General features: G+C 45.2%; 1 protein-coding gene across 1 annotated transcript in view; it reads left to right on the forward strand.

Annotated features, from left to right (window-relative positions):
- The window catches only part of sxph (saxiphilin), a 107,569-nt gene extending 84,598 nt beyond the window's left edge, over nt 1-22,971 (forward strand). The window contains exons 10-16 of the mRNA XM_063069274.1: nt 465-555; nt 14,210-14,392; nt 16,379-16,541; nt 18,409-18,491; nt 19,136-19,320; nt 22,648-22,834; nt 22,928-22,971. Coding sequence (XP_062925344.1) covers nt 465-555; nt 14,210-14,392; nt 16,379-16,541; nt 18,409-18,491; nt 19,136-19,320; nt 22,648-22,834; nt 22,928-22,971 — 936 coding nt within the window. The remainder of the gene's footprint in view (nt 1-464; nt 556-14,209; nt 14,393-16,378; nt 16,542-18,408; nt 18,492-19,135; nt 19,321-22,647; nt 22,835-22,927) is intronic.
- Nucleotides 22,972-23,417: the final 446 nt, after the last annotated feature.

Below are 23,417 nucleotides of genomic sequence, written 5' to 3' on the forward strand. Positions count from 1 at the left end.
AACCCCTCATGAGTCATTGGAGAACCTTTCTCATTGTGGGAAGCTTTGTTACATCACCCTGACTATCTAAACTTGGGTCCCGTGATGTTCTGCCCAGGGATACCAGTAAATTACCCACCATGCTGCTTCTGTTCCCTCTAGTGTCATGTTTCCATTCACTCGGTCTCTAGTTAGTAGCAGGTCTCAATGAGCCTGGCATCAACATTCTGTGGAGCCTGCACCTGAGCTGCCTTATCCAGGTACCTGCCAGCAGGGTCCATCCATCGGTGTATACTTCATGGCTGTTGCATGCCAGGGATAACCATGGCTACACTCTCCAGGAATGATTCCAGGCCAACCACACATTTTGGCTGAATTTTATCTCAGATTTCCAGCCTGTGTAGTGTTTGATTCCTATTGACTGGAAAAATCCCTTCCTCCAGACTGGGAAATTATTAGCCACAGAATTTCCTTCTATTTTCCAGAGGGATGAGGTGGACGCAGCTTCTTTTGATGCTACTCATGCCTACATCGCTGGGAAGTGTGGTCTGGTTCCTGTGGTAACAGAGCACTACGGTGAGTGACTGGTCCCTTTGACAAACTCCCTCAACGACAAGAAATAGAACCATAGAACCATAGAAACTACAGCACAGAAACAGGCCCTTTGGCCCTTCTTGGCTGTGCCAAACCATTTTCTGCCTAGTCCCACTGACCTGCACATGGACCATATCCCTCCATACACCTCCCATCTATGTATCTGTCCAATTTATTCTTAAATGTTAAAAAAGAACCCGCATTTACCAACTCGTCTGGCAGCTCATTCCATACTCCCACCACTCTCTGTGTGAAGAAGCCCCCCTTAATATTCCCTTTAAACTTTTCCTCCCTCACCCTTAACCCATGTCCTCTGGTTTTTTTCTCCCCTTGCCTCAGTGGACAAAGCCTGCTTGCATTCACTCTATCTATACCCATCATAATTTTATAAACCTCTATCAAATCTCCCCTCAGTCTTCTACGCTCCAGGGAATAAAGTCCTAACCTATTCAACCTTTCTCTGTAACTGAGTTTCTCAAGTCCCGGCAACATCCTTGTAAACCTTCTCTGCACTCTTTCAACCTTATTTATATCATTCCTCTAATTTGGTGACCAAAACTGAACACAATACTCCAGATTCAGCCTCACCAATGCCTTATACAACCTCATCATAACATTCCAGCTCTTATACTCAATACTTCCATTAATAAAGACCAATGTACCAAAAGCTCTCTTTACGACCCTATCTACCTGTGACAACACTTTCAGGGAATTTTGTATCTGTATTCCCAGATCCCTCTGTTCCACTGCACTCCTCAGTGCCTTACCATTAACCCTGTATGTTCTACGTTGGTTTGTCCTTCCAACGTGCAATACCTCACACTTGGCAGTATTAAACTCCATCTGCCATTTTTCAGCCCATTTTTCCAGCTGGTCCAAGTCCATCTGCAGGCTCTGAAAACCTTCCTCACTGTCTACTACACCTCCAATCTTTGTATCATCAGCAAACTTGCTGATCCAATTTATCACATTATCATCCAGATCATAGATATAGATGACAAATAATAATGGACCCAGCACTGATCCCTGTGGCACACCACTAGTCACAGGCCTCCACTCAGAGAAGCAATTCTCTACCACCACTCTCTGGCTTCTTCCATCGAGCCAATGTCTAATCCAATTTACCACCTCTCCATGTATACCTAGCGACTGAATTTTCCTAACTAACCTCCCATGCGGGACCTTGTCAAAGGCCTTACTGAAGTCCATGTAGACAATATCCACTGCCTTCCCTTCATCCACTTTCCTGGTAACCTCCTCGAAAAACTCCAACAGATTGGTCAAACATGACCTACCATGCACAAAGCCATGTTGACTCTCCCTAATAAGCTCCTGTCTATCCAAATGCTTGTAGATTCTGTCTCTTAGTACTCCCTCCAATAACTTACCTACTACTGATGTTAAACTCACCGGCCTATAATTTCCCGGATTACTTTTCGATCCTTTTTTAAACAACGGAACAACATGAGCCACTCTCCAATCCTCCGGCACTTCACCCGTAGACAGCGACATTTTAAATATTTCTGCCAGGGCCCCCGCAATTTCAATACTAGTCTCCTTCAAGGTCCGAGGGAACACTCTGTCAGGTCCCGGGGATTTATCCACTTTAATTTTCCTCAAGACAGCAAGCACCTCCTCCTTTTCAATCTGTACAGTTTCCATGGTCTCACTACTTGATTCCCTCAATTCCATAGATTTCACACCAGCTTCCTTAGTAAATACAGACGCAAAAAACCTATTTAAGATCTCCCCCATTTCCTTTGGTTCCACACAAAGCCGACCACTCTGATCTACAAGAGGACCAGTTTTATCCCTTACTATCCTTTTGCTCTTAATATACTTGTAAAAGCTCTTTGGATTATCCTTCACTTTGACTGCCAAGGCAACCTCGTGTCTTCTTTTAGCCCTCCTGATTTCTTTCTTAAGTATTTTCTTGCACTTCTTATAGAAACATAGAAACATAGAAACATAGAAAATAGGTGCAGGAGTAGGCCATTCGGCCCTTCGAGCCTGCACCGCCATTTATTATGATCATGGCTGATCATCCAACTCAGAACCCAGCCTTCCCTCCATACCCCCTGACCCCTGTAGCCACAAGGGCCATATCTAACTTCCTTTTAAACATAGCTAATGAACTGGCCTCAACAGTTTGCTGTGGCAGAGAATTCCACAGATTCACCACTCTCTGTGTGAAGAAGTTTTTCCTAACCTCGGTCCTAAAAGGCTTCCCCTCTATCCTCAAACTGTGACCCCTCGTTCTAGACCTCCCCAACATCGGGAACAATCTTCCTGCATCTAGCCTGTCCAATCCCTTTAGGATCTTATACGTTTCAATCAGATCCCCCCTCAATCTTCTAAATTCCAACGAGTACAAGCCCAGTTCATCCAGTCTTTCTTCATATGAAAGACCTGCCATCCCAGGAATCAATCTGGTGAACCTTCTTTGTACTCCCTCTATGGCAAAGATGTCTTTCCTCAGATTAGGGGACCAAAACTGCACACAATACTCCAGGTGTGGTCTCACCAAGGCCTTGTACAACTGCAGTAGTACCTCCCTGCTCCTGTACTCGAATCCTCTCGCTATAAATGCCAGCATACCGTTCGCCTTTTTCACCGCCTGCTGTACCTGCATGCCCACTTTCAATGACTGGTGTATAATGACACCCAGGTCTCGTTGCACCTCCCCTTTTCCTAATCGGCCACCATTCAGATAATAATCTGATAATTATACTCCTCAAGCACCTGATTTACCCCCTGTTTCCTATACATTTCATACAACTCCCTCTTCTTCTTTATCAGAGTTGAAACATTCCTTGAGAACCAAGGTTCCTTATTCCTATTCAATTTGCCTTTAATCCTGACAGGAACATTCAAACTCTGCACTCTCAAAATTTCCCCTTTGAAGGCTTCCCACCTACGAATCACATCTTTGCCAGAGAACAACCTGTCCCAATGCACGCTTTTTAGATCCTTTCTCATTTCTTCAAATTTGGCCGTCTTCCAGTTCAGAACCTCAACCCTAGGACCAGATCTATCCTTGTCCATGATCAAGTTGAAACTAATGGTGTTATGATCACTGGAACCAAAGTGCACCCCTACACAGACTTCCGTCACTTGCCCTAATTCGTTTCCTAACAGGAGATCCAATATTGCATCCCCTCTAGTTGGTCGCTCTGTATACTGATTTAGAAAACTTTCCTGAACACATTTTACAAACTCTAAACCATCTAGACCCCTAACAGTATGGGAGTCCCAATCAATGTATGGAAAATTAAAATCCCCTACCACCACAACTTTATGTTTCCTGCAGTTGCCTGTTATCTCTCTGCAGATTTGCTCTTCCAAGTCTCGTTGACTATTGGGTGGTCTGTAATACAATCCCACTAACGTGGCCGTACCTTTCCTGCTTCTCAGCTCCACCCATAAGGACTCAGTAGACAAGCCCTCTAATCTGTCCTGCCTGAGCACTGCTGTAATATTTTCCCTAACGAGCAATGCTACTCCCCCACCTTTCATTCCTCTGCCTCGATCACATCTGAAACATCGGAACCCTGGAATATTAAGCTGCCAGTCCTGCCCCTCCTGTCGCCAAGTTTCACTAATTGCTACAACATCATAATTCCACGTGTCAATCCACGCCCTCAACTCATCCGCCTTCCCCGCAATACTCCTAGCATTGAAATATATACACCTCAGAAGATTTTTACCACCACTCAAAACCTTTCTATCAGCGGATTTGCTTAAACTTTCAATATTATTTATTTTCACCCCAGCCACGCTGTCAGCTCTGGCACTCTGGTTCCCATCCCCCTGCAAATCTAGTTTAAAGCCTCCCCAATAGCACTAACAAACCTCCCTGAAAGGATATTGGTCCCCCTGTGGTTCAAGTGTAACCCGTCTCTCTTGTACAGGTCCCACCTGCCCCAGAAGAGGTCCCAATGATCCTGAAATCTGAAACCCTGCCCCTTACACCAGTTCCTCAGCCACTTATTCCTCCTCCAGAGCATCCTATTCCTACCCTCACTGGCACCTAGCACAGATAGCAATCCTGAGATTACCACCCTTGAGGTCCTGCTTTTCAATTTCCTACCAAGCTCTCTATACTCACTGTCCAGGACCTCTTCACTCTTCCTTGCTATGTCATTGGTACCGATGTGCACCACGACATACTTGACATACTTATACTTGTGAATAACACAACCATTGGACCAAGGACGAGGATCCAGGATCAACTTTCTGCACCACATACATGTATATGTATTAGGAAGTTGCTGTAGTGTGTTGGTCGGGGTGCAACATACAACAAATCACAACATTCAGAATTCAAATTTATTATCGAAGTATGTCTATCATGTACAACCTTGGGATTCAACTTCTGGCAGGCAGCCACAAAACAAAGAAACACGATAGAATCCATGAGGAACCACACAGAACAAGGACCAACGAACATCCATTGGGCACAGAGGACAAATAGTGTAGATAGTCACAAAAAAGTAAACAAATAATTAATATTCAAAAATTATAAAAAAATTGAGAATTATATAAAAAACAAAGTTAGTTGTTAAATTACAAATGTGGAATAAAATATACATATACAGTGTTTAAAAAGTATTCATCCCCCACCTCCTGGAGGTTTTTGTGTTTTATTGTTTTACTACATTTAATTTGGCTTTTTTTTAGACACTAATCAACAGAAAAAGACACTTTCATGTCAAAGTGAAAACAGATTTCTACAAAGGTTTTAAAGGTACAATTTAATGTCAGAGAACTGTATATAGTACAATATACATCCTGAAATGCTTTTTCTTCGCAAACATCCACGAAAACAGAGGAGTGCCCCAAGAATGAATGACAGTTAAATGTTAGAACCCCAAAATCCCACCCACCAGCTCCCCTCCCTCCCTTGCGTAAGCAGCAGCAAGCAACAATCCCCCCTCCCCCCCACTGGCAAAGATAAAGCACACCCACTACCAGCACTCAAGCGTGAGAAAAGCAATAGCAAAGACATAGACTTGCAGTTACCCCTAAAGACTACATTATTTACCCGGTAATTCGACAAGTTGCATGCTCTCTCTCTCCGAAAAAGGGAGAAAGAGGTGACTCCATTTTCCAATGAGCGGGGAGACATAACAAGCAACTCTAAATGAATTACAAATATAAAACACAAAATAATTGATTGCATAAGTATTCACCCCTTTAATATGACGCACCAAATCTTCACTGGAGCAGCCAATTGGTTTTAGAAGTCACATAATTAGTTAAATGGAGATCACCTGTGTGCAGTCAAGGTGTTTCAATTGATTGTAGTAAAAATACACCTGTCCAACTGCTGGTGAGTCAGTATCGTGGCAAAAATTACACCATGAAGACAAAAGAACACTCCAAGCAACTCTGTGAAAAGGTTATTGGAAAGCACAAGTCAGGAGATGGATACAAGAAAATTTCCAAGTCACTGAATATCCCTTGGAGTACAGTGAAGTCAATCATCAAGAAATGGAAAGAATATGGCATAGCTGTAAATCTGACTAGAGCAGACCGTTCTCAAAACTGAGTGACCGTGCAAGAAGGGGACTAGCGAGGGAGGCCACCAAGAGACTTATGACAACTCTGGAGGAATTACAAGATTCACTGGCTGAGATGGGAGAGACTACACATCTAAAACTGTTGCCCCTGTGTTTCACCAATCACAGCTTTATGGGAGAGTGGCAAAGAGAAAGCCTCTGTTGGGAAAAAAAACACATGAAATCTCAGCTACAGGTTGCCTGAAGGAATGTGGGAGACTCTAGAGTCTGCTGAATGAAGGTTCTATGATCCGAAACCAAAACTGAGCTTTTGGCCAACAGACTAAATGCTATGTTTGGCGTAAGTCAAACGCTGCATTCATCAAAAACACACCATCCCTATCCTGCATCATGTTGTGAGGATGCTTCACTGCAGCAGACCCTGGAAGGCTTGTGAAGGTAGAGGGTAAAATGAATGCAGCAAAATACAGGGAAATTCTGGAGGAAAACCTGATGCAGTCTGCAAGAGAACTGCAACTTGGGAGAAGATTTGTTTTCCAGCAAGCCAATGACCCCAGGCATACAGCCAGGGCTACACAGGAATGGCTTAAAATCAACAAAGTTAATGTCCTGAAGTGGCCAAGTCAGAGTCCAGACCTCAATCCAATTGAGAATTTGTGGCTGGACTTGAAAGAGGCTGTTCACCCATGATTCCCATGCAATCTGACAGAGCTTGAGCAGTTTTGCAAAGAAGAATGGGGAAAAATTCTGGTGTCCTGATGTGCAAAGCTGACAGAGACCTATCCACACAGACTCAAGGCTGTAATTGCTGTCAAAGGTGCACCTACTAAATACTGACTTGAAGGGCATGAATAATTATGAAATCAATTATTTTCACTTTGACATGAAAGAGACTTGTCCTGTCGATCAGTGTCAAAGAGCCAGATTTAATCCACTGTGATTCAATTTTGTAAAACAATAAAACATGTAAACTTCCAAGGGGAGTGAATAGTTTTTATAGGCACCATATACCAGCATGCATTTGCAATATAAGCAGCATTATAATGAATGATTTAAACAGAAGTGGAGTGTAGATTCTAATTGGCATCCTGGTTTATTATCAAACTTTGAGTATTGTCAGCTTTTACTCTCCTTATTTCAAAACCCTGGACCCAACACTATTCCACATATTCCCTGCATCCCTTTCTCTGCAACTTACAACATGCTTATTTTCTCACTTTTCCCCTTGTTTATTTACTTAACCCAGACAAGAAATGACTGGGGTGTGGAACTGGCATTTCTCTAACTTGCAGTACAGCTGGTTTTCAAGGAGATGCTGAACGACTGAGCAGATGTGACAGATATGGTCTTGGGGAAGATGAGGATGCCTTCGAGGTAAATAAACACATAGCTGTGTAGCATGCCATGGAGGATCTTGTAAATGAAAGCTTGGAAAACACTGGATCGTTGGAAAGTACAAAAGGCATCACCAAGTATTCTTAGTGGCCAGTGTGTGTATGAACCCCGTATTCCACTCATTCCCCCCCCCCCCACCCCCGGTGGATCAAATCTGGTTGTAAATTCTCTGTAGATCCAGTTTGGTGAAGATCTGGGCTCTTCAGAGTTTTTTGAATGTGCTACCTGTCAAGGAGAGAGGGTAGCAGTGCTTACTGGTGATTTTATTGAGTCCACTGTAGTCAATACAGGGATGAAGTCCCCCATCTTTCCTTTTGACAAAGAAGAATCATGCACTAGCTGGTATGATCTGTGAGGTGGCAGCGTGTTGTCTTCCCTTTTATTGAAGGCAATGACTAAGTCATGGTATTCCTGCGAGAGTTTGGTGAGGTTGAAGGTTTCCTCACTCTCCACTGATTTACGAGTTGCAGCCTACAGAGGTTGCAGGCAGGTGGGTCCCCGACTCAGCGGTGAACTGGATGACCAGTCGAAGTGAGGCTTGTGAGTGGGGAGCCAGGGGTAACCCAAGATGAGAGGAGTGTTGAGTGAGTCAATCAGGAGGAATTGGGTGGACTCGTGGTGCTCTCCGATGCCCATGTGCACAGGCCATGTGCACGCTCTGACCATCCCAGATGCCAAGGGATGTCCATCAATGGCTGTGATGTGGACAGGCTGAAAGATGGGCTCTGTTGTGAGTCTAAGCTGCACACACAGAGTCCAGTCTAGAAAGTTGCCCACTGTATTGGAATCCACCAGAGCCTCCTGTGCACGTAGAGCAGTCGGTGTGTAGGGGAGAACAGAGAGAGCGAGTTGGACAATGGTGCTGGAACGAGGGGCTGGGGGAAGACCCCTCATCTCTACCTGGTGACACTGTTTTCCCAGACGCAGTAGAAAAGTTGTATCTCCGCCAATGCTCACGCTCTTGGGAGGTGAGAACAGGCTAAGGGAGCTCTCCCTAACTGCACGGGACCTGCAGCCTGAAATGGTTTGGGGAATGGAACTGGGCTTCTGGCTGGTGATCTGGATGGTCGTTCAATAAGGTGCTTGGAGGGTCTGAGAGACGAGGCTTTCATGGTTGGTGTAGACATCTTTCAAGGACTCTGAGATGCCGTGATGGTAATGGGCCAGGAGTGCTTCTACACTCCATCCACGCTCCGCTGAGAAGGTCTTGAATTCCATGGTGTAATCCAGCTCCAAGCATGAAGGTGAGGTATCCGATCTACTGCCTCCCTTCCATTTTCCAGGTGGTCAAAAACCCGGCACATCTCAGCTTCCTACTTATTGTAGATTATAGTTTAATTGTCCCAAGTTAGTGGTGGCCCAAATCAGAGCTCGCCCAGTCTGTAGAATCTTGGCCCAGTCTGTAGAACACAGAGGTGGCTGCAACTCAAAGTGCAAGATGCGCTGGGACAGGAAGTTGCAACAAGGGAGGAGGTTGACTGGTTCTGGGTTGCTGTAATGAGATCGAGAGTTGGTTGAGAGTGGTGAACAGAAGGTCGATGGTCTCCTGCTGCTTCTGGTCTGTGTACTCATTAAGGTGGATGACTTCCTCTAGGTGAGCAAACTCTGATTGGTCAGTTGCTAGTTCACCCATCCTATCAGGAAAAATAGAGGAGGCTTGACTCAAACGCAGAGCCACGGAGACTATTCAGCAGCGAATGACCACATTAATACTAAACTGCAAAATAAGAAGCCACGAGGGGTCACAAGATAAGAGAGGATGGATATTAACACAAGGTAACTGAAGGCTAGGAGCAACTGGTTGAGGCTGGCTGGTTCAAGAACTGTGAATAGGAGCTGGGTTTAAATAGGTTGAAGGTGATGAGTTGAAAACAAGAGGCAGGTGACTCTTGTTAGCTGGGTGGAGACTGGGTGCTGCCTGCCTGTGCAGGCTTGAAAACCTTTGACACCTGGAGTAATCAAGAACCTGTCAACCTCTGAATGTTCTCAATAACTTGGCCTCCACTGCCATCTGTGGCAATGAATTTCGCAGACTCACTATCTCTAGCTAAAGAAATTTCTCCTCATCTCTGTTCTAAATGGATGTTCCTCTACTCTGAGGCCCTCTGGTCCTTGACTCCCCCACTATAGGAAACATCATCTCCACATCCACTCTATCTAGGCCTTTCAATATGCGATACGTTTCAATGAGATTCCATCCCCCCCCCTCCCCATTCTTCTGATCTCCAGCGAATACCGGCCCAGAGCCATCAAACTTTCTTCATATGCTAACCTGATCATTCCTGGAATCATTCTTGTGAACCCTCCTCTAGGCCTTCTCCAATGCCACTGAATCTTTTCTTAGATAGGAGGTGGAAAACTGCTCAGAATACTCCAAATGCAGTCTGACTAGTACCCTATAAAGCTTCAACATTACATCTCATGCTGTTATATTCTAGTCCTCTCAGAAAGAAAGCGTTATCACCAACTGAATCTGCAAATTAACCTTTAGGAAATCCTACACATCTCTTTGCACCTCTGCTTTTTGAATGTTCTTCCCATTTAGAAAATAGTCTACACCTCTATTCCTTTGACCAAAATGTACACTTCACTGCATTACATTGCATCTGCCACTTCTTTGCCCATTCTCCCAAATTTTATAAGTCCTTCTGCAGACTCCCTACTTCCACGATACTACCTGTTCCTCTACCGGTCTTCATATTGTCAAACAGCCACAAAGCCATTCAAGTCATTGACATATAACACGTGCCACCTTGTCAAAGACCTTCTGAAAATCCAAGTGAGCAATTTCCACTGACACACCTTTGTCTATCTTGGCTGTTATTTCCTCAAAGAATTCCAATAGATCTGTCAGGCAAGATTTCTCCTTAAGGAAACAATGCTGCTGTTGGCCTATTTTATCATGTTCCTCCAAGAACCCATCCTTATTAATGGACTCCAACATCTTCTTCACTGAAGTCAGGCTAACTGATCTATAATTTCCTTTTTTCTTCCTCCCTCCCCTTAAGAGTGGAGTGACATTTGCAATTTTCCAGTCTTCTGGGACCATTCCAGGATCTAGTGATTCTTGAAAGGAGACCCTTGCCCCATTCTTCTAAACTCCAATGAGTACAGGCCCACAGCCAACAAATGCTCCTCATATGCTCCCCCGTTTCATTCCTGGGATCATTCTCACAAACGTCCTCTGCAATGTCAATACATCCTCTCTTAGATATGGGGCCCAAAACTGCTTGCAATACTCCAAATGTGAATGCCCAATGCCCTGGTGTATGATGTACAAAGTACATACATAGAGCAGAGCAGAGACATTGGATTCCAGGTTGATACCATTCCCTCTAGAATGAAGTGTGTGGATCTATATACTCTGAACAGTATGGAGTCATTGAGTTGTACAGCACTGAAACTCGCCCTTTGGCCCATCTATTCTACACTGACTTTAATGTCTAATGTATTTCAAAGGTTCAAAGGTTACTTTATTACAACTCTGAAATTCTTCTTCTCCAGATAGCCACAAACCCAAGAAAGAAAAGAATGGCAGCATGATTCCCTCCTCCCCGCACAATTATAGGAAGAATGTAGAAGCTTTAGAGAGGGTGCACAGGAGATTTATCAGAATCCTGTCTGGATTACAGCACGTCTTATGAGGAAAGGTTGAGTGAGCTTGAGCTTTTCTCTTTAGAGAGAAGGAGTACAATGGATATAGATCAAGTGGATAGCCAGAGACTTGGATGCATAGAACACCCAGCCAGGGGTGGTGGTAGGGTCTGATATATTAAGGACATTTAAGAAACTCTTAGTTAGGGATATAGATGATAGAAAAACGGAGGGCTCTAAAGGAGAGAAAGGTGGGGAATCTTAAAATAGATTTAAAGGTTGCATAAGATCATGGGCTGAAGGGCTTGTACTGTGCTGTAATGTTCTATGTTCTACGTGCCAACAATGCTGCTGCAAAGTAAGTTTTTCATTGCACTGGTGCATACATGTACTTGTGCAGAGGACAATAAACATGACTTTGACTTTAACACGCTAATCCCGATTGACAATATCTCTCGACTCCTTTCCGATCTAGGTTCTTGTCCAAATGCCTTGGTAGTGTAGTTCTATCTGCTGCCACCTTCTTCTCAGGCAGCTCATTACAGATATTCACTATCCCCTGTATGAAAAATTCAACCATTGTTATCAGACTCCCGAATGTATTTCTTGTATAGTAAAAGAAGAACTCTTGATCTCTCAACCGAATAGCCTTGAAACTTGTGTGCCTGCCTGTGCTGCACTTTCTCTGTAACTGTAACTCTGCATTCTGTTATTGTTTTCCCTTTTCTAGTTATGTTTTGTACCTGTGTACAGAATGATCTGTGCATGGTATACAAACAAAGGGTTTATGCAGTTTCTTGGTACCTGTGACAATAATATACCAATTATCGATTGCTCTTAGTCATTCTGTAACTCTGTGTTATGGGTACATTCTCACAAAGAACACCGTAACGTACCAGAGAGTGTGGCAGTAAGGTAAGTCATGTGTAAAATCTCCCGCTTATGTGCCAGCTCCGAGACTTCACTGATAATGGGATGTTGCTTCTGTCTTCTCTGGGGGAGCTGTGCATCAGGCAGTGAGAGCAACAGGGACGTTCACAAGGTAGAGTACTTGGGGAATTTAAATCATATACTATATGTGTAGAACCTGAATGTTTGAGCAACGTGGACATTGCCTCTGACTCATTGTTGACTATTTTCAATGAGTCCCATTTGACTATGCAGCAAAACTGTCCAGTGAGGGTATAGTGGGCTGAAGGGCCACTTGTATAGAGGTGTACAAGATGATAAGAGGCATAGATCGAGGGGATGGCCAGGGACTTTTTATGGAACTGGCTAATACTGGGGGGCATAATTTTAAGTTATAGGGGGATGTCAGAGGTAAGTTCTTTACACAGATTGGTGAGTGCATGGAACTCCCAGCCAGGGGTAGCGGTAGAGACAAGTACAATAGAGATATTTATGAACTCTTAGATAGGCACAGGTATGATAGAAAGATGTAAGAGGGAAACTTAGATTTATCTTGCATTATGTTATAAGATTGGCTCAACATGATGGGCCAAAGCTCCTGGAATGTGCTGTAGTGTTCTATGTATGCTGGATGTTCCTATGCTCTCTGATAATACCCCAGTTTCATGCGGAGTTTCACTGGAATATCTCCAGCTTACGGTTGCTCAGAGGCGTCTGTGTTCTCCTTGTGCTTCATCACCTTCTTCAGCTCTTTCCTCCTGACATGATGCAAAATGAACAGAACACTGAATATAAGTACAAAGTGCTCAGTGCCTCAGAGACTGCCCATATATCCAGGACTTGTAATTTTCAGCTAACGACCACCTTACAGAATTTCTCCATCATCAAAACCACTAGGTGTGTCATAGAACATAGAAAACTACAGCACAGTACAGGCCCTGTGCTGACCTTTTAGCCTACTCCAAGATCAATCTAACCCTACATAGTCCTCCATTTTTCTTTCATCCATATGCCTATCTAAGATATTTCTAAATGTTCCTTGTGTATCTGCCTCTACCACCACCTCTCTCTCTGTGTAAAGAACATAGCTCTGATATCTCCCTATACTTTCCTCCAATCACCTTAAAATTATGCCCCTCCTATTAGCTGTTTCCGCCCTCAGATAAAGCTTCTGGTTGTCCACTCAATCTCTGGCTCTTGTCATCTTCTACACCTCTGTTAAGACATTTCTTAAGAAAGGGTGCAGAGGAGATTTACAAGGATGTTGCCTGGATTGGGGAGCATGCCTTATGAAAACAGGTTGAGTGAACTCGGCCTTTTCTCCTTGGAGCGATGGAGGATGAGAGGTGAAGCGTATAAGATGATGAGAGGCATTGATCATGTGGATAGTCAGAGGCTTTTTCCCAGGGCTGAAATAGCTGCCACAAGAGGTCACAGGTTTATGGTGCTGGGGAGTAGGTACAGAGGAGATGTCAGGGGTAAGTTTTTACGCAGAGAGTAGTGAGTGCTTGGAATGGGCTGCCAGCAACAGTGGTGGAGGCAGATATGATAGGGTCTTTTAAGAGACTTTTGGATAGGTACATGGAGCTTAGAAAAATAGAGGGCTATGGGTAAGCCTAGTAACTTCTAACGTAGGGACGTGTTCGGCACAACTTTGTGGGCTGTAGGTTTTCTATGTTTCTATCTCTCATCTTCCTTCACCCCAGAGAGAAAAGTTCTAGTTATTCAACCCACCCTGAGATTAGTGTAAATAGATGGTTGGTGGTCAGCACAGATGGGGTGAGCTGATGGGCCTGCTTCCATACTATATGGCTCTCTGACACTGGACCACCAAGCAGCTGCTTGGTGTGAGAAGGCAGGAAGTCACCCATCATCTCCTACCATCTGCAGCCAGTTGTCCTCAGAGGGAAAGGGATGCAGTGATGACAGGAGAAGGGGAGCTGGGGCTGGTGGTGGTGGATGGTCAGTGAGAAGTTGAGGATGAAAGAGTTACTGACTGACCACTGGGCAGCTGAAAGTGGGCAGCCAACTTGCTGATTCAGGTGAGTCAGTGCCTGATGACAGGTGCCCATCACAGGGTGAGGCAGTGATAATGGTTGTCATCCTTCTCACTTCTAGCATAATGACCAGTGGGTTTGATACAACATTGTGGATGAAAGGGTCTGTTCCTGTGCTTACTGTTCTATGTTCTATGGTTCTCTTACCTTGAACTGTAGGGCCACTTCCTGTCTACGCAGTCTCAGTGGTGAAGAAGGCATCCTGGGGCAAGAACTTATTTAACCTGGCAGGGAGGCGAAGCTGTCACAGCCATGTGTACAGCCCCGCTGGATGGCTGCTGTTGGCGAAGTTCACTGTCCACTCTCACAACAACGGCACGAATACCTGCGACATCAATGAAGGTGAGGGTGCCTTGAGAAACTCTGTAGGCTCTGTCTCTGTCTCTGTCTTTCTCTCTATCTCATGAGATAGAGTTGTGTTTGTGTGTGTAAGTAGCTGAAGAGACTGTGGAGATATTAGTAATCTTTTAAGAAGCACTAGGTTCTGGAATGGCTCCAGGGAACTGGAAAATTATAAATGGCACTCCACTCTTTAATAACGGAGTGAGGCAAAGCACAGGAAATTATAGGCTAGTTAGCCTGACTTCAGTGATTGGGAAGGTGTTAGATCCCATTATTAAAAATGAGGTCTCAGGGTACTTAGAGGCACATGATAAAACAGGCAAAGACAACATGTCCTTAAGGGAAAATCTTGCCTGTTGGAATTCTTTGAGGAAATAACAAGCAGGATAGACAAAGGAGAGTGAGTGGATTTTGTTTACTTGGACTTTCAGTAGGCCTTTAATAAGGTGCCACACATGAAGCTGCTTAACAAGGTAAGAGCCCACATGGTACGACAGGAAAGATACCAGCATGGATAGAAGATTGGCTGACTGGCCGGAGGCAAAGAGTGGGAATAATGGGGGCTCATTCTGGTTGGCTGTTGGTGACTAGTGGTGTTCTGCAGGGGTCTTTGTTGGGACTGCTGTTTTTTACGTCATATGTCAATGATTTGGATGATAGAATAGATAGCTTTGTGGCCAAGTTTGTGGATGATACGAAGATAGCTGGGGGGACAGGTAGTGTTTAGGAAGTGAGGAGTCTGCAGAAGGTTTTAGACCAGGGGTTTCCAATTTTTTTATGCCACGGACCCCTACCATTAACTGAAGGGTCCATTAACCAAGGAACCCCTGATTTAGACAGATTAGGAGAATGGCAAAGAAGAAGCAGACAGAGTATAGTGTAGAGAAGTGTATGATCATTCACTTTGGTAGAAGGAATAAAGGAGTAGACTATTTTCTGAATGGGGAGAAAATTCAGAAATTGTCATGGGAGTCCTCATGCTGATGCCAAAACCCTCTCACTCCTCATGCTCACTCTGGTTGCCTCTTTGCTCCTTAGGATGGACCATGGTCACCCAACACCTGGTCCACTGGTCAGGCGGACATGCCAGGGTCAGGCGGACATGGTCACCCAACACCTGGTCCACTGGTCAGGCGGACATGCCAGGGTGTTCCAGGTTAAACTCCAGCGCACTGTATCAAACACCCAGGAGTAAAGTCACAAGAGCAATGACAGAATTCTGTGGTTGCTTTCTATTATTATTTCATTCGAATACATTAGATCATAGAGTAATTGGATTGGAGATGGGTGAAAGGTAGTTGGAAGAGGTAAACGTTTTTGAGGGTGGGAGTGGCAAGACCTCCAGGGTTATGTGTGTCTTCGGCAGGTTCTCTATTCCCTCCTGTGTCCATCCCTATCCCCCTCTCCCTCCCATTCCTAGCCTAGCCCTGAGTCCGGAGAGTGTCTTCATACGGCTGTCAGGATAATAACTCCCACAGTGCTGGCACACTGTTGTACTATAGAAGTCATTATCCTGACACCCACACGCAGCCACTGTTATGTACACATAGAGCAAGAATGGCAATGGAGAAGCAGGATTAAACATTTATTGAATCACGGTACACACAGGGCAACTTGCAGTGTGGGAGTGACGAACTATGCCCACAGAGATGAAAATATATGCACTCAAATACCCACACATAAAGAGAAGAGCCTTGCGTGCATAGGAGGCCCGGTCATTCGAATCACCGAGTGGTGAAATGGGCACATACACACTTACCTCATTCTTACAATCAACCTAAAACCATCCAGCTATCACAGGAGAGGTACTGTTGGCAGTAGGCAGGAGGCATGAAGCACCAAATGAACTTTGGCCCTTCAGCCTCTGGGAAAGTCCACGGTACCAGATGCCAGTACGGTTAGCCTCAATCATACTCAACCAGCCAATGTTCCCAGAGGTGCCCAATGCACATTCTGACCAAACACCTCTCTCTCACTGACCTACAGCCTACACAAGTTACTTCCGTAAGGCTTGCATGCCTGGCTCCAGAAGTATGGGCAAACTTTGTAAAGTCTGCGTTGGCAGGGAGCAAGCTGGTTCAAAGATCTCCGGTCTGCGGTGTGCTGCCAACCACGATGAACTCTACTATGGAAACTTGGGCACACTGCGGTAAGTACCACTCCAGGTGTTTTTTGGTATTGGTTTATTATTGTCTCATGCCCAGATACAGAGAAAAGCTTGTCCATAGAGCATATGGTCTATGCTGATCAAGTCATCACACAGTAAATGACGTAAAACAGTAACAATGCAGAATAACGTGTAAAAGCTATTGAATAGGTGCAGTGCAGCTAAACAATAAAGTGCAACACCATAACAAAGTAGATTGTGAGGTGAAGAGTCCCTCTTATCGTACAAAAGGCCCATTAAAGAGTCAGATAATAGTGGAATGGAAACTCTGATGGTACATGTTTTCAGGCTTTTGTACTTCCTGCCTGCTGGAAGAGGTAAACTTAATGCCTGTTTTTATTCATTTCAGCTGCCTGGGCAGCACTTGGACCACCCAGATAGACAGGACAACCGTGCAAGTGTAAGACTTCTGTGTTGCTTGTCTTCTCTCAGATTTTTCAGGATGGCACCAAGCTGTGGTCTCCATCAAGATTGTGGCTCAGAGCTAGTTGTTTATCTTCAGGATCAGAGGGATGGTTTTTGGGACAGAGAGAGTAGTTAGAAGTCAGATTAGGGACAAGAATGTGGGGAGGTATGGGGTCAGGCCTCCATTCTGCTCTGTGTTCCGCAATCAAAGTCCAGACAGGTGAAGGATATCAGTCCAGGTCTTAACCCTGTGCTCAAAGGCCAGTGGCCAGGAGTCCACACAAGCAAGAAGCCCAAGGGCTGGCTAATTGGTATGTCCAGAGTTTGAGCCTGATGTTCGGGGTCCCATCATCAGTTAGTCCAGTGGTCAATACTGAAGATCGGAGCCAGTAAGTCAATCGGTACCCTGGCGCCGGAGGACTGTCTGTGTACGTGGGTGGGAAAAGGGTTTGCTTTGCTGTCTGTTCTGTTTCATTGTGTTCTTTATTGTTCCACTGAGCACTCTGGGCATGCTATGTTGACGCTGGAATGTACAGCAACACTTGCAGGCTGTTAAAACACGTTACTGTAGGTTTTGATGTCCATGTGATAAATGCATCTGAATCTGAATGGTGAAAGGACGCAGAGGCCATGAACCTGCCCCTTTGGGTCCACCCCCTTCTCTCATGCTCTGAGTTAGGGAGAAGACATCAGAGTTCTCCATCTGGAATCCTTCCCATACATAAGGGTGGGCATAGAAGGATGCCATTTCTACCTCTCCTATACCTGGGGCAATAGACCTTCAGTTCCAGAGCAAGCTGGCTTCTGAATGCATGTCCAAGTCTCAGCCCACAACACACACTGTTCAGGGAACAGCTGCGTTGAGGACGAGATTATTGCCTATCTCCTCGCAGGCTGTGCGTTTGCAAAGCTGTGGAGATGGACGCAAGGATCCATGTCCCAAGACATCCAGAGCAGCTGCCTAACAGCTGATCTATGGGCTGTTCCCAGGGACACACACATAGACAACATCAAGTGCTGCTGGAAGATCATCAACTCAGTGAAAGATGCTCTTTGGTCTGCCTGTTGGTCTTCCCATTCACCGAGGTGTCTGTGAGGACATGCTGAGGGGTGCACTCAAGCTCAGTGCAACCACTGCTAAGGTTTTGCTGGGGAAGAACAGCTATCTGGGGTTCTGCTGTTACTGAACACTGAGGGGCTGTAACTCAGTCCCTTATCATGTGTCCTGTTCAATCTCCACGGGTCGTGCCCACATGCTGCTCATCAGCCACCTGTAGTCAGCCTTCCCAGGGAACCCAGATCAGCCACCAGAGCTGGAGCTGTGACAGACTGGAAGTGGTGGATGGCAGAGTGTAAGTTTGATCATAGGACACAAAGTGGGGTATAAGTGGGAAGAAGTATCACAATGAACAGAGGGAGAGATTAACTGCTGGTCTTTCTCCAGGTGTTTAGTTGGGAATTCCAATCAGAAAAACTTTGGAGACGTCGCCTTCCTGGAGCATCACAACTTAATGGAAAACATTGAGGGTAAGATAGATTTCAGCTTCTGTTCTAAATAGGTTAAAAAATGAAAGTGTGTCAGCTGTGAACAGATGGGAATGTATGGCGATGATTGGATTGGGACGGGGGTTACACTGTTCAGAACCAGTGGAATGCAGGGCAGTAGATATAAGGAGAGTTTAGATACAAAGGGTTTGTTCTCACTGGAACGATGGGGGATAGAGGAGACCTTGCAGAGATTTATAATATTATTAGAGGCATAGATAGGGTAGATAGAGAGTATTTTTCTCACAAGAGGGGAGGCTAGAGCAAAAGAGCACATGTGTGAGGAGAAATTTAAAGGCGATCTGAACAGTTTCTCTCACACAGGGTGTTGGAATTGTGGAAGGAGCCTGCATACTAAATGATGGAGGTGGATTTTATTCCAACGTTGGAACAGATACCTGGACAGGAAAGGATAACAAGGAAATAGACAGGAGCGAACAGGGAGTGGAACAAATGGCTGAGGTCTTCCCAGAACCAGCATCACACATTTCATGGGTTCACTGTGATTCCACCTCTGTGAACAGATTCATGTTGGCACAACCTGAAGGACAGAAATTAGGAATTACTGAAATTCTTCTCAGCTTTCAAATGAATGATGTTCATTAATTGAGGTCCTTCCCCTGCAGCTCTGGGCAGGAGTGGCTGGGCCACAGGTTGGACTGTTGATGACTTCGAGTTGCTCTGTCCGGGTGGAGGCCGCACCCCAGTCACAGACTGGGACTCTTGCAACCTGGGAGCCATCCCTCCAAACATGGTCATGACCAGGTCTGTCATCGCCACCAAAACGAAAGACTTCCTGATGAACTCCCAGGTTTGTATTTGATCAGTGACATACATCTCATCATTTCATCCTCAGGGATCAGGCGCGGTGGTGGCGGGGGTTGGTGGTGTCAGGAGGAGGAGAGAGGGGATAGTGAATTTGTTACAAAGTCAAAACTAGAGTCATGGAGATCTACAGCACAGAAACAGGCCCTATGGCCCAATTCATTCACGCTGCCTACGTTGTCTTACTGAGCTAGTCCTATTTGCCTGCATTAGGCCTCTAAGCCTTTCTTATTCTTGAACTTGTCTGAATGTTGTAATTATAGCTACCTCAACCACTTCCTCTGGCAGCTCATTCCACCTACCTGCCACCCTCCGTGTGAAAAAGATGCCCCTCAGGATGTTTTAAATCTTCCTCTCTCACTGTGATGCTCTATCCCTCGTTTTGGACTCTCTACCTGGGGTAAAAGTCTGTGACCATCCCCCTTATCTATAACCTTCAGATTTTATAAACCTCTATCAGGTCAAAAGAGAGCAACCTGACAGGGGCAGCATGTGCTGTGCCCTGAGCAGTCCCTGCTATTGATAAGTAGGCCATTTGGCCCATTAAGCCAGTTCTGCCATTCAATAGGATCATGGCTCATGTGACCATGGACTCAGCTCCACCTCCCTGCCTTTTCCCCAGATCCCTTAATTCCCAGTCTAACTGCGTCTCAAGTGTCTCAGGTACCCTCCACTGTATCCCGAGGCAGGAACCCCACAGATTCTTTTCTCTTTTACAAAAGCAATTTCTCTTAATCTCCATCCCAAATCAACTGCCCTGAATCTTGAGGCTAGATCCCCTACTTCTAGATTCTTCCGTGCCCTGTATCTTCAGAGATCCAGCCCCTCTGAGAGAAGAAATTTCTACATATCTGCTTCCAATGACTGTGTATCATTACATAAACCTCTACCCTAAAAAGCCACCCCCCCCATTTGAATATCCTCACCCCTCCTCCTCCTAAGCTCAAAAGAAAACTGGGCCAAAGTACTGAGTTTCTCTTTGTAAGATTTGAGATATTGTCAGACAACTTTGTTAGTTGCTCACTTGACTGGTTTGGACTGGTAATGAGGTACCAACAGCCCCAATGGCACAAGCTGCCCCAGGTACGAATATTACTGCTGTCTCAGGCAGTGGCAGCGCCAGAGATTTTTTCTTGCTGGTGCTACAGTGGGGCTGAATTATTCAGTGATGGTGCTGAGGGATGTACCCTATGGTAATAATTATTCGCAAGGCCAGACACGTGGCATTCAAAAGTCAGTTTCAAGCATTATGTGCCTACTATAAATGCCTCTGTTGATTCACAAGCAACAGCAATTGATAAATATAATATAGAAGTGAACTGTGACAGTGTCAACAGCATCGGAGACAACCCGGGCTACACAGAGCACAAACAAATCAACAAAGCACCCGACCCACAGTGCACAACGTGAATCACGCACCAATCCCACAATCAGTGTCAAATGCGTGCTTTTCAACTGAAAAACACAACACTAGCCCACAATATCCACAGCTATTCACATTACATAAACAGACAATGCCGAAAGATACACCGTTATTAAAGTCAGATAAGGCAAACAACAGATGCAAGGCTTTACCAGGAGTTGGACAAATCATACTCTGACCATGCAATACCTCAATTAATTCGGCTATTGAATTTAAAACAAAAATCAACAGAATCACCGCTTGGAAGTCTAAGCAAAACCAGTAGGCTTAATAGCAGTAAATGTAATAGTTCAGGATTTGCAGGAAACATAAGGACTATGGGGTATCCACCACAAAATAATAATAATAATCAGCATTAGTCTTGCCCCAAATTTTTAAAAAAATCAACTGCACTCACCATTGATGTTTTCAGAGAAGCTCAATCCATTTGCTGTTGTGATTGGTGGCGAAAGCATCACTGATTTTCTGGATGTCAAGTGCTTTGGTCCTCAGGCTGTTTATGGCCAACAGGGCCAAGTTGCTGTTCTGAGCATCACCGCTGCTATTCCTTAGGTAGTTTTTGAGGCATCTGAGGCAAGAGAAACTCCATTTGCATGAGGCAGATGTCACAGGTAGAGACAGTGATATGCAGATTAGTTTGTATAAATCTATAAATGCATCGTGGTAGGGTCTCATTAGAGCTAGAAATTCCACTGTGTCATTCACTGTCTGTCCTTGCTAGAGACTCAACCACAGCTCTCATAAACTCATGATTTTCTTGGACAAACTTTGCATGTCCTTTGTCAAGCATATTTCCCAATCTTGAACCGTCTTGTTTTCTCAATCTGAGTTCCGCCCGTGCCTCCATAACAAGCTTCTGAGCTGCAATTACATGGTGGGATTTGAAAGCTGTTGTAGTTTTCCGCCAGTTGCGGTAACCGGTGACAGTGAAGGTAGACTCAGAATGGAGCCCATGTCCTCCACACGGGAAATGCTGCATGCGAAGCAGAACGTAGTATCTTTCGTGATCGAATATTCCAGCCAGTCAAAGCAGCCATGAATAAAACTCCTTTGCTGATTGCTAAACTGTTGCGTGCAGCAAAGGGTACTTTTTCAATGCTGGCCGACGGGGTCCTTCCTCAGGCTGCTGGCTAACATCGCCAACAGTATTCCCACTAAGTATTCCCACTAAGAGCAGCTTCATCCACGTTCTCTTCCGAATCCCGCTCCATTTCTTGTTCCTCTACCTGGCCCTCACACTTTCGATGAACTGCTGTTGTCCTCATCCCCACTTACTTCTTTTTGCATGTCACTTTCAATTAGGACAGGCTCAGGCTGAGACACCACTGATTCCTCTGGATGAAGTCGTTTTCTCACTAAAAACCGATCCATTCTTCACACCACAAAAAATAATGCACGTGGTAGGCCCACGCTAGCTTGTAAAAGTACAATGTGTGTGTGTGTGGCATCTGTTAGTCTCGCGAGACCACGGATCTGCGCCTGGATGTATACTATCAATCTCTCGTGTGAGTGAGAGTGAGTGACATCACCACCTTAAGTGATCTTAGATCAGTTTAACTGATCTGAGGACAGTAACGGCGAGACATTGACAACAAACGAAGTGTAGAGTGGATCTGACAGAGTTTATAACTTTATTACTGCGTGGGTGATATGGTAACTGGGGGCGCTGTTTCACGAGATCAACTGGAGAAACAAGCTGTATTCAAAACTATACAGAGAAAGCAGAGCAGCTGCAATTTGTATGTGAAATTTCAGTTATTTTCTTGGTGGTGCTACGCTGGTGCTATTGCAATTTCTGCTGGGGCTATAGCACCACCTTAGTGCCACCCCTGGTCTCAGGACCTACTGCTCTCAAGAGCTGCTCACCAGTTCCTTCCCATCTTTTTTCAGGAACATTTTGGGCCCAGCTCCCTCTCGGAATTCCAGCTTTTCCAGTCCAAAAAATATAAGGAGAGTGACCTGCTCTTCAAGGATGCAACCCGGTCTTTGAGCCAAGCAGCTCACCTGAGTTACATTGACATCCTGGGCGATGCATTCGTCAGCCTGGCCGAGTCTGTCTTCAGCTGCACGCACTCAGGTAGCGTTCTCATGTAACTGCAGGATTATCACAATCAATAGTCATCTCCCTCCGAAAGATTTCAAACACATCTCCCATCCTGTTACTCCACAGAAATCCTGGAATTCTGTCACCAGGACGTTTGCAGCCATTGGTGAAGCTGGTGTCAGCAGTCACAGGGGGAAGAGCCCAGAACCTCCCTGCTCCACACTGCCCCATGTTCAATTCCCTCTCCATCCAGACTGGACATTGACAACACTCCTCACTGGTGTCCTGAATGAAATGAATAATCATAGCTAAGGGCCTAGGGGGTGGGGGAGGTTGTGTAAAATGGCGGGGGGCATTGAATTAACTTCTCTGTTTGCTTCTGCACTTGCCCGCCGTTGGACACACAAGTCACTGTATTACCCCTTGACAGACTGACAGGATGGGATCCCACCCACTGAATCTGCAGGAATGTTGTTTGTCCATCCTCGTTGTCGATGGTGTCCATGATGGTGCTGAGTCTAGCGCGTGATTTAGATTTAAGTGAGGGAGAGTTGCGCAGCATCAGCCTCACTCTCTCTTCCCAATTCCCATCTGGATCCGGTGGCAAGACAAGAGT

This window comes from Mobula hypostoma, chromosome 2, assembly GCF_963921235.1.
Source record: "Mobula hypostoma chromosome 2, sMobHyp1.1, whole genome shotgun sequence".
Taxonomy (NCBI): Eukaryota; Metazoa; Chordata; class Chondrichthyes; order Myliobatiformes; family Myliobatidae; genus Mobula; species Mobula hypostoma.